Genomic DNA, 12,535 nt, shown 5'->3' with positions numbered 1-12,535 from the left:
AGTGTTAGCATTACTGTACATACAGGTTGATACTAACCATAGTGTTTACTGTACATACAGGTTGATACTAACCATAGTGTTAGCATTACTGTACATACAGGTTGATACTAACCATAGTGTTAGCATTACTGTACATACAGGTTGATACTAACCATAGTGTTAGCATTACTGTACATACAGGTTGATACTAACCATAGTGTTAGCATTACTGTACATACAGGTTGATACTAACCATAGTGTTAGCATTACTGTACATACAGGTTGATACTAACCATAGTGTTAGCATTACTGTACATACAGGTTGATACTAACCATAGTGTTAGCATTACTGTACATACAGGTTGATACTAACCATAGTGTTAGCATTACTGTACATACAGGTTGATACTAACCATAGTGTTTACTGTACATACAGGTTGATACTAACCATAGTGTTAGCATTACTGTACATACAGGTTGATACTAACCATAGTGTTTACTGTACATACAGGTTGATACTAACCATAGTGTTAGCATTACTGTACATACAGGTTGATACTAACCATAGTGTTAGCATTACTGTACATACAGGTTGATACTAACCATAGTGTTAGCATTACTGTACATACAGGTTGATACTAACCATAGTGTTAGCATTACTGTACATACAGGTTGATACTAACCATAGTGTTTACTGTACATACAGGTTGATACTAACCATAGTGTTAGCATTACTGTACATACAGGTTGATACTAACCATAGTGTTAGCATTACTGTACATACAGGTTGATACTAACCATAGTGTTAGCATTACTGTACATACAGGTTGATACTAACCATAGTGTTAGCATTACTGTACATACAGGTTGATACTAACCATAGTGTTAGCATTACTGTACATACAGGTTGATACTAACCATAGTGTTAGCATTACTGTAGACTCAAAGGGAAAAAAAATGAATGTGCTCAATTAAATTTCTCAATACAAGCATCTTTATAGTAAGTGAAATAACTCTACAGAGAGAGAGCAATGTTAATTTTGTTATTAATATTTGAATAATCCTGATGATGATGATCAAAAGATCGAAACGTTGAATCATGGCTTGCCTCTCGTTATTTGGAGTTAGTTTTATTACTGTATGTTGTTTAAATACAATCTGCATCTATTGATATATAATGTTGTTATTGTTATCATTTTCAGGCTGGTAATCTTGTGAATCCTGACCCAAAGACGTTATTTAACCAGCGTTATCTGGACAAAAAAGAATCTTTATATGCAAACAAACAGAGAGCTCCCTTAGGGAAGTCACATGACCAAACCAGTGGCTTACCAGATCATGTGGACATCTATGGAACATCTTTTGGATTGAAGAATGTTTTTGGTACGTGAATCTATGCCATCTTATGCAAATTACTTGATCTGCTTTGTCTCAATTATGCAAATTAGTTAGCCAAACAGCTCATACAAAAATACATTCATTTCATATCGACCTGATTATAACTGTTTAAATAATTTAGCTTTCAGATATACATACCTTTTTGGGGTTGGTTACTTGCGGTATCCAGGTTTTAACCCATAGTGTACTACATTTATAATTCTCTATGTAAATAGTAGTAGTAACTGCAGGCCCAATTTAAATACACATTTTATTGGATGAACAGGATCACATTGAATGTCATTAAACTAGCATGTAATAAAGTACTAACAGATTCATTTTGTACTTTACTGCACTAGATGGCACCGCAGGAGAGCTAGTGAATCCAAACAAATCTTATCAACAAGTTTACATAGAATCTATGCAAGGAAATGATTTGTATAAATTAACTCACCATGACTTTGAAGTTGGTGAAGGTTTGGATAGGAACTACGATTGGTCACGATATCCAAAGGATGGTACGTTTGGAATTGCAACTCCACATGAGAATGATGGCAAGCATGTTAGTAAATCTTTAAAATGGCTCAGGAACGACCAACTGTAAGTGTTATATAAACTTTTTATAAATCCATACAATTTATTAATAATAACTTGACAGATTATTACTAAAGCTTTGTCTACACTATCAAAATTTATGTGACAGAAAATTTTATGTGCCCATACAGTATATGGACACGATGATTTTATATCCTACCATATTTGAGCACATCACTACCATATTTGTGCACATCACACTAGTCAACTAGTTTGACAGTGTAGATAGAGCTTAACCAGATTTTATGTTAACAGGGACAAAGGGTCAAAGATAGTGTCCAAAAGAGTTGATGATTTCCGTGAACGAACACAGCCACAACTTGGTAAGGTGCATGATCCGATCAAGGACACGATGAGAGTATCCGAAGACCACACATTTGGTATTTTGATACGCCCTGACGAGTACGGTGCTGGTGATTTGATGCACTGCCGTGTCCCGGGTGACTATCTACGTGGAAAAGAACGACAACGTGGACTGCTTTCGGCTGTACGACAGCAGTTAAAAAAATCAAATTATCACAATTTTAATGATCTAAGTGCAGCATTCAGGCACTATGATAAGGTATATATATATTCAAGTACATTGTTGGAATATTATAATACATTAAGTTATTTACATATAGATAGATACTGCAACTCTATCTAACTTTTTATACAGGATATAAATTAGATGAAAGAAGAAATTGTGACATGACATGGAACATTATTTAATATAAATAAAGTAATAATATATCGTAAACTCACTCATAAAGTGTGTGTTTGTTTTGATAGAATGGTGATGGTAGAATCGACATCAATGAATTACAAGATTGTTGTTTACAGTTCAACTTACCAGTGGATCCAGAACTACTCATACAACTCATATCATACTGTGATGCTAACAATGATGGTACTATTGATTACAATGAATTTGCAAACTTTTTAAACTGGAAAGATAAAATGAGTAGTGAAGAAACATTGTTAGCCCCTTCTACAGCAGCAGCACACATGCCAGATGTTATTAGTAAACAGATTGACCAAGCTGTTGGAGAGCACAGGACCTCGTCTTCCATGATAAATGCAGCGGTTGGTGGTGTCTCAACACAAGGTAACAACTCTAGTTTTCTCTCACAAAGCTCTGCCTACACTATCAAACTTTATGTGACAACAAAATTTGATGTTCCCATATATGGACATGATGATGTCATACCACTACCATATTTGGGTACATCACCCTTTTTTTGTAAAATAGTTTGTCTGTCATCAACTTTTAATTTATCATGTTTATTTTTGTATTTTATTAATTTTTTTTAAAGCAAAAAAAATTGTTTATGAGCGCAGTAATGTACTGTAATTATCTGAGTTGCTACTACTACTATGTCAATAATACTATAAAGATTCAATTTTCTACAAATTACTTTAACAACAGGATATAGAAAATATGGTGTTCCAACAATACGTAGTGATTTAGCGCCACCAATTGTTCGTAGAATTAGCGATCGCACAAACTATGGTGATGAGTCCAATACATATGGATTGGTTAACCCATCAGTTTACAGCAACAGAGGTGTCTATGAAAAAGACTTTTTTCAGCCACGTAACCAAGGAGAGGTAAGCTATGGAAAAAAACGAAACTTTTTTTTAAATTATGTAAAGACTTGATTTAACTTTGATATTTTAGCTGTGATCTTTTTAAAAAACCCATGTCCCAGTTGTGTTATAATTTCTACTAGTATCGAGGTTTAAAACCATTTGTCTTTTTCTGATACTGATTTCAATTATCAAGGTTTTAAATAATCTTCCCATTTATAGTTTTCACACCAAACAATATTTTGGAAGCAATTCTAGGTAAATCGTTGTCAATTTAAATCTGTGGTTTTAATTGTTATGCTTTAATCAAGAGCAATTGCTTTATTTAATGCAGCACAGTGAAATGATAATTATCACATGTGAAATAAAACAATCAGTATGTTTGCAATAGTAATTTATATATCTATATGTTGTTGTTGTAATGCAGCTCACTGTATGCATGTGTATATCTGTGGCAATATTTGTATTACCAAACGGCTTAATATTGTTGTGAAATTTGTGAATTAATTTAGATTCTGATTTCTAATTATATGAGGTCGCTGGTGGTCATCAGTGTTTATTTTTTAATTGTTGCCTGCAAATGTTTAGTAATTTGTAAAGGTACTTTAAAACTTTAAATGTATATTTAATGAATTACTTTACAGAACATGTTTGAATAATAAGAGGTGAAGATTCAAAACCTCACCCTCCTGTATTGCATCATCATCAGCAATGATGAAGCAGTCTGTATTGTAATTCATACTGTATAATGAACTATGTCTATGTTATTGTGTTATTGTTTTGCAGGTGAAATCTATATTTGAGAATATTGGTATGAACATGGATAGTGATACATTCCAAAAGATGTGGACAATGGCAGCATCACAAAGTGAAGATGGAACCGTAAGCGTTGAAAGTTTTCGCAACGTTCTAGATGATACTACAAGTGGTGCTGCTCAAAAGCTTGTCACTTAATGCTGTAATAATATTGGATAATAAATTACTATTTGCTTATTTGTGTATTAATACATTTTAAATAATTATCTGATGTGATCTTACTTGTTTATCAACTGTAAATAATGTTTAATAATAAATGTTTATTAATGATTTGTCATTTATACTATTTGCCTAAACAAACTAGCAAAGATAGAACAAAGTTGTTGAATATTTGTCTTCGTTGTAAACTGAGTAAATTGTGTTTACTGTTACATTTTGCCTTCTGAAAATTTTAAGAAGAATTATTTTTTTTTCTTGTTGTTTGATAAGAATGTATCAATGTTTATGTGTCTATTTTCTTGAATTTTACTTTACATTTTGAACAATTAAATGTATATGTTTGTATTGTTTGTTTTTAAACTACTATGTTACTGTAAGAAATGGATAGTTTAACAAATTAGGATAGAGAAGAATAGCCGCAATAGATTGAATACTATGTAGAAAGTTTAAATACAACATTAGGATTAGAGTTGTTTAAGACTATTTGGTGCTATTTATAATACTGGTATTGAATCTAAGGATATCCAACCAGTTTTTAAGTCATCACTTATAAAACCTTGATTTGTAAATATTAATGCTGTAAATAAATTAAATGAATATTTCTAATATTGTGATACCAGCACCTAATTTTAAGATATCCAATTTTGGAGTGAACACTATTTTGACAATAGTCTATGTTTTGTTTATCAACCAAATAAGTCATCACTTATAAAACCTTGATTTGTAAATATTAATGCTGTAAATAAATTAAATGAATATTTCTAATATTGTGATACCAGCACCTAATTTTAAGATATCCAATTTTGGAGTGAACACTATTTTGACAATAGTCTATGTTTTGTTTATCAACCAAATAAGTCATCACTTATAAAACCTTGATTTGTAAATATTAATGCTGTAAATTAAATGAATATATTGTGATACCAGCACCTAATTTTAAGATATCCAATTTTGGAGTGAACACTATTTTGACCATAGTCTATGTTTTGTTTATCAACCAAATAAGTCATCACTTATAAAACCTTGATTTGTAAATATTAATGCTGTAAATAAATTAAATGAATATTTCTAATATTGTGATACCAGCACCTAATTTTAAGATATCCAATTTTGGAGTGAACACTATTTTGACAATAGTCTATGTTTTGTTTATCAACCAAATAAGTCATCACTTATAAAACCTTGATTTGTAAATATTAATGCTGTAAATAAATTAAATGAATATTTCTAATATTGTGATACCAGCACCTAATTTTAAGATATCCAATTTTGGAGTGAACACTATTTTGACAATAGTCTATGTTTTGTTTATCAACCAAATAAGTCATCACTTATAAAACCTTGATTTGTAAATATTAATGCTGTAAATTAAATGAATATATTGTGATACCAGCACCTAATTTTAAGATATCCAATTTTGGAGTGAACACTATTTTGACCATAGTCTATGTTTTGTTTATCAACCAAATAAGTCATCACTTATAAAACCTTGATTTGTAAATATTAATGCTGTAAATAAATTAAATGAATATTTCTAATATTGTGATACCAGCACCTAATTTTAAGATATCCAATTTTGGAGTGAACACTATTTTGACAATAGTCTGTTTTGTTTAACAACCAAATAAGTCATCACTTATAAAACCTTGATTTGTAAATATTAATGCTGTAAATTAAATGAATATTTCTAATATTGTGATACCAGCACCTAATTTTAAGATATCCAATTTTGGAGTGAACACTATTTTGACCATAGTCTATGTTTTGTTTATCAACCAAATAAGTCATCACTTATAAAACCTTGATTTGTAAATATTAATGCTGTAAATAAATGAATGTTGTTGTAATCATGAAGGAATAACTCCATGATATGATGTAATATATTATTGGTAGGCTGTCCAGTATTGGAGTAACCCACACTATTTTGACATAGGTTAATGTTTTAATTGTCATTATAAGTAGTTTGTTTATTTATTTATTATTTATCTCTCCTTTAAAATAGAAAAACTCTCTTGTAACAAGAGGTTTGACAAAAAGTTTATAAAATAGTTACAATATATAGAAACAAAAAAGTTACAAATAATAATCAAATGAGACTGCAGATTTTACATACTAACTTAAAACAATAAATACAACAATAAATAAAATAATACAACAATAAATACAACATCCAAATTGTATTTAAATTAGTCTGTTAATAAACCTGTTAATACAAACCTTGATTTGTAAATAATGATGTTTTTTATCAGCAACAATGTATTTGTTTGATAACTAATAAATCCAAATTGTAATTAAATTCTGTTAAACCAAAACCTTTATTGTAAATATTAACAGAGCCATATATAGCCAACATGATGCGGAACATCAGGCGCTCACCTCGTCCGACATTTTCAATTTTCCCTACCCACTCCCCAGCACAGAACGTCATATTTTATATTAATAAATATATATAAAGCATGTTTGCCTCTTAACGATACTTTGTATTAGCAATGTAATTGTTTCCTTAATATCAGAAGGGCCACCCACCCTCATTCATGATATTAAATAACATGTTGCTTATATACATTTGTTATACTTAGGCTGTCTAATTTTGAGTAATATTTTGACAATTTTATGATCAACATCACTTTACAAAACCTTGAATATGAATGAATGTTATTCAATAATACACATTAATGTATCATAATGTAATATAAACTTTCCTTTCAATGTTTTCTCACTTCTGGTTGCAGTTACAAAATTATTCATATCATCAATAGTCGCTTGTTTGTTTTAAAAATTCAGTTTTGTATTATCGGAGTTTGGTAAATAAACAATGCAAGAAAAGACACTATACTAAAATAGTTTGTTCAGTTAATGTTTATACAATTTAATATACAAACTATGTTTACTACAGTAGGCATATGTACAAATATGTTAAAACTATGTAAAGTCGTTATATATTTTACATGCAACATCTAATTATTATTCGGTATTTTTCAATATTGACATAACAAAAAAAAACTGAGACCGGGGCCAACCTAAGCTCTGTCTACACTATCAAATTAGTTTGACAAAAAAAGTGTGATGTACCCAAATATGGTAGTGATATGCTGAAATTTGGTAGTGATATGACATCATCTGTTCATGTCCATATATGGGCACATCACTTTTTTGTCACATAAAGTTTGCTAGTGTAGACAGAGCTTAAGTGAACAAAATCGCACTGTAGCTGAGCCAACCCCAATTCAGTTTACACCTTAAAAATCACAAGAAAATTATGAACAAGAAATTAATAATGCTATAATAAGATACAGCAGCAGCAGCAGCAACCATCAGACATGCCATCTACTTCGTTGTCGTCGACGAGTGTATCAGCTGCCACAGCCGCACTCGTCGTAGTATTCGTTGTACTAGTTGTATTGTGTCCACTGCTGCTTGCTTGATCTTCTAAGGCCTTCTTCTCTTTTTCTTGTGCTACAAGTTTTGTTGCTGTAAATATTTTATTTTATGTTTATTCTCGTCGATAAGAGAACAACATATTCCCCTGGTATTGAATGTATTATATTCGGTATCTTTATTATTCAATCAATCATAACAAATATACAATGCAGCATAAAACGCTGAATTGCAGTATTTGTACAAAAATAAATTATATTATTACATAGGCAAATTACACATGAATACAAAGAACAGACAATAAAAAAGAACAAACTCTACACACTCACTAAGTACACATAGGGAACTTACCAATTGATAGAAACATGTTAGTTACGTTATTTCCACTTTTTGCTGACGTTTCCATGAATACTAAATCGTTCTCTTCAACAAATTCTTGTATTTTCTAAGAGTAGAAATTGAAAAAAATGTTCGTTTCATCTTCAGTTAAAGATACTTTGCGAAAAAAACAAACTTAACAGAACTTTTCGGTGACAACGCAACGCAAGGACGTAGACGCAACGTAAAGCTTGGTTCCCACTAGAACGTAACGCAAGGACGTAAACGCAACGCAAGCGTTTTGACAAGCGAAGTTAAAGACGGTTAGCAATCCCAAGCGAATAAGCCATCGCTTGTTGTGATTGGTTGGTTAAAACGCTTGCGTTGCGTTTACGTCCTTGCGTTACGTTCTAGTGGGAACCAAGCTTCACACATGCTTACGTTGCGTTACGTCATTGCGTTGCGTCCTTTATGGCCATCGTGCGCCAAAGAGACGCGTTATAAAAAACATTTCAGTTTGTATTCAGTTACAGTAAATATTAAATGGAGGTACATGCAACGAAAATACTTATAAATATGATATAATATGATTACCTGCCTGTCCACAGATTTATGATATTTCAAATCAGATTTATTTCCAGCAAGAGCTAATATGATACTCTTTTTAACTTGTGTTTGTAGTGTACATATCCACGTCTTGGCTTTTGTAAAAGAATCCTATATAAACAAAATTGTTTAGATTCTTATATTGTTTTGCACTGTTGTTACGGTTTCAAAATTCTAAAGGCGCCTCTTTCGGCATAGCAATGGCTGAACTAAATATAGAGAAACACTGCATGTAGGCCTACCATTCGGATTAATTTTATTGGATGTTCCTGCTTACATTTTGTACGTGACTGAAAATGTTATTTAAGCTTGGTTCCCACTAGCGCAACGTAAGTGATTTGACCAATCACAAGCAATGGATTATTCGAACAGTGGCTTGTCATTGGTCAACTCGCTTGCTTTGCGCGTACGTCCTTGCGTTGCGTCCTAGTGGGAACCACGCTTAAATAACATAACGTACAAAATGTAAGTTACTACACGCAAACATATACGTATTTTGAGTGGATTTTTTTTCTCTTTTCTACCTCATTCGTGATATCAAAGACGACGATAGCGGCATCTGCACCTCTGTAATACATCGGAGCCAAGCCTTGATACCGCGCAGATCCGGCTGTATCCCAAATCTCAAACTTTACTGTCGAGTCTTGAAGACACACTATCTTACTTTGAAAGGCAACTTAGAAAAACATTCAATATTAGATGATCAAATTTGCTTTAATATGCATGACTGAATCGTACGTTGGAATAGACTAAAATGTACTACAAACAAACAAAAGTAGCTAATTTAGTCTATTTATAAAACAAAAAATGAGACTGTGCATCACCGGTGCCAAGAAAAGAGACTGACACTCAGAAGCAATTCGATACGAGTAGGCCTATACGTTAATTTAGCAATTCGATACGAGTAGGCCTCCTATACGTTAATTTAGCAATTCGATACGAGTAGGCCTCCTATACGTTAATTTAGATTTAAAATGGGAACGGGACGATTGTAACTGTTATTATGACGGCGGCGATCATCTTACAATGATCATGACCCTATTAAAAAGCCCCCGTCGATCAGTACAAATAATGTTTACCTCCTATGGTGGCTTCCTGGGGTTCATCTTACAATGATCATGACCCTATTAAAAAGCCCCCGTCGATCAGTACAAATAATGTTTACCTCCTATGGTGGCTTCCTGGGGTTCATTTGAAAAGTTTCCTTTAACAAACTGTAAAACTAAACTTGTTTTACCAACAGCTGCGTCACCGAACAGAACGAGTTTGTATTTCTTGGTCACACATCCACTCCCTCCATCCATAGCTTGCAAAAAAAATAAAAACGTATTTATTTTATTTTACTCTGCCAGTAAAATGTAATGAATTATAACAACACTGTGATCTACGGAAACGTTATATAGTCAATGTCATGGTCATTATGTTATGTTCTTTTGTGTATTTTAAAATTAATAATGAATTAGAATAGACGAAATGCGTGAATCGTTACGAAAGTGAAACAATTAAGTCGCATTGTTTCCTGTTTGGCCCATAAATGTACTTTAAAACCATGTATCTACCATAAGATCACATAATAACAGGCGTACGGGATTTACATCATGTGAAAATTACGATTAAACAACTGTTACAACATGAGTATTTTTTAGGAGCAACAACTACATGATTTCGTTGCTTCATGATTATAGGCATGTCAGGTTACTGTTCAGATCAGACGTGATGCACACTGTCTTGGCCTAACTTAGGTCTTAGTATAAAATCAAAGCCTAAATCTATTTATTTTACTCTATTCAGTAATCACATATAAACTATAATGAAGTTACAGGGTGTGCACGATATGATCCGACTATCTAAATGTGTTTTCTTAACCAGTATAGGCCTAAACCATTCCTAAATACAAACTCGAATAATTAAATTTACATATTAATAACATCGGTAGGCCTACTAAATTTCTATACATTTATAGAGAATAAAGATAATGAAATAATAATAATACACTCACCTAGGTAATAATCTTATGTTCACTTGAGTAAAATAGGCCGCGAAGCTAACCATACCATAACGACATATTGGATATAATTTAGATACGATAGCATCTTTACTCTGTCTGAACCTGATTATCAATAGAGGTTTTCGCTTTCAATACCGTATATTATACAAAAACAAAAACATACAGAAATATCGCGATATAGTGATCAAAAGTTCTTCCGGTTTCTAAAGTCAATAACTCATGATTTTAATAAAAGAAGGGGAATCCCCTTTTTGAACGGCTTTGAAAGTATCAATAAATCGAATATAAAGATTTCAAGTTGCATAACTAATACGCCACCAACGAACGATTATTAATACCGGTACTACAACGAACGATTATTAATACCGGTACTACAACGAATGATTATTAATACCGGTACTACAACGAACGATTATTAATACCGGTACTACAACGAACGATTATTAATACCGGTACTACAACGAACGAATATTAATACCGGTATTACAACGAACGATTATTAATACCGGTACTACAACGAACGATTATTAATACCGGTACTACAACGAACGATTATTAATACCGGTACTACAACGAACGATTATTAATACCGGTACTACAACGAACGATTATTAATACCGGTACTACAACGAACGATTATTAATACCGGTACTACAACGAACGATTATTAATACCGGTACTACAACGAACGATTATTAATACCGGTACTACAACGAACGATTATTAATACCGGTACTACAACGAACGATTATTAATACCGGTACTACAACGAACGATTATTAATACCGGTACTACAACGAACGATTATTAATACCGGTACTACAACGAACGATTATTAATACTGGTACTACAACGAACGATTATTAATACCGGTACTACAACGAACGATTATTAATACCGGTACTACAACGAACGATTATTAATACCGGTACTACAACGAACGATTATTAATACTGGTACTACAACGAACGATTATTAATACCGGTACTACAACGAACGATTATTAATACTGGTACTACAACGAACGATTGTAAGTTGCATAACTAATACTCCAACGAACGATTTTAAGTTGCATAACTAATACTCCAACGAACGATTGTAAGTTGTAAGTTGCATAACTAATACTCCTACGAACGATTATTCCTAAAATCGAACATTAAGCTCTTTCCACACTATGAAAAAATGTGATGTGCCCAAATATTTTTTTTTTCATTTATTCTCTTTTCTATGTACATAGTTTGTGATAAAGAAAATGATAAATATGGTAGTGAAATGCGGTACCAAAATATGGTAGTGATTATGACATCATCATGTTCATTTAGGGGCACAGCACTTTTTTTGTCACATAAAGTTTGATAGTGTAGACAGAGCTTTAGTGAAGTTCGGGCTCATCATAAACCAAATTTAAAATATAGGCTACAACATCAAAATTCACTTTTAGTTTATGCAATGGGGAACAACAACAGGTATGCAACACTTTATTAAATGAGTGTTTAACAACAAAAAAAAAACATTTGAGGATGATTTGTGCATTTTTGGTGTGACGGGAGGCAAGGCCGCGGGTGGCATCTACTCTAATATGTAGCGATTACTGTAAATAGATAGTGATAGTTGTAATAATATGGATGATGATCAACACAGTTAACTAAGCATTTATGACGATATAGGAATACCAACAATAACTAAATACTTCCTAAATTGATTTAACACTATATCTTTAATTAACCCCAA

The 12,535-nt window shown here is 32.2% G+C and overlaps 2 protein-coding genes across 2 annotated transcripts in view; one reads left to right on the top strand and one right to left on the bottom strand.

Moving 5' to 3' along the window:
• Positions 1-7,320, top strand: part of LOC140041136 (EF-hand domain-containing family member B-like) — a 31,291-nt gene extending 23,971 nt beyond the window's left edge. The window contains exons 4-9 of the mRNA XM_072087552.1: positions 1,182-1,362; positions 1,716-1,956; positions 2,206-2,512; positions 2,722-3,037; positions 3,359-3,540; positions 4,306-7,320. Of these exons, the coding sequence (XP_071943653.1) occupies positions 1,182-1,362; positions 1,716-1,956; positions 2,206-2,512; positions 2,722-3,037; positions 3,359-3,540; positions 4,306-4,473 (1,395 nt within the window). The 3' untranslated portion in view covers positions 4,474-7,320. The remainder of the gene's footprint in view (positions 1-1,181; positions 1,363-1,715; positions 1,957-2,205; positions 2,513-2,721; positions 3,038-3,358; positions 3,541-4,305) is intronic.
• Positions 7,249-11,088, bottom strand: LOC140041137 (ras-related protein Rab-5B-like). The gene is made up of 6 exons (XM_072087553.1): positions 10,796-11,088; positions 9,962-10,102; positions 9,321-9,472; positions 8,785-8,907; positions 8,224-8,317; positions 7,249-7,965 (listed from the first exon to the last, which is right to left on the bottom strand). Exons 2-6 carry the CDS (start codon positions 10,098-10,100, stop codon positions 7,775-7,777), a joined length of 699 nt encoding a protein of 232 aa, XP_071943654.1. The 5' UTR covers positions 10,101-10,102; positions 10,796-11,088; the 3' UTR covers positions 7,249-7,774.
• Positions 11,089-12,535: the final 1,447 nt, after the last annotated feature.

Source organism: Antedon mediterranea, chromosome 2, assembly GCF_964355755.1.
Source record: "Antedon mediterranea chromosome 2, ecAntMedi1.1, whole genome shotgun sequence".
In the NCBI taxonomy this organism is placed as follows: Eukaryota; Metazoa; Echinodermata; class Crinoidea; order Comatulida; family Antedonidae; genus Antedon; species Antedon mediterranea.
This window is presented reverse-complemented; position numbering and strand designations above follow the sequence as displayed.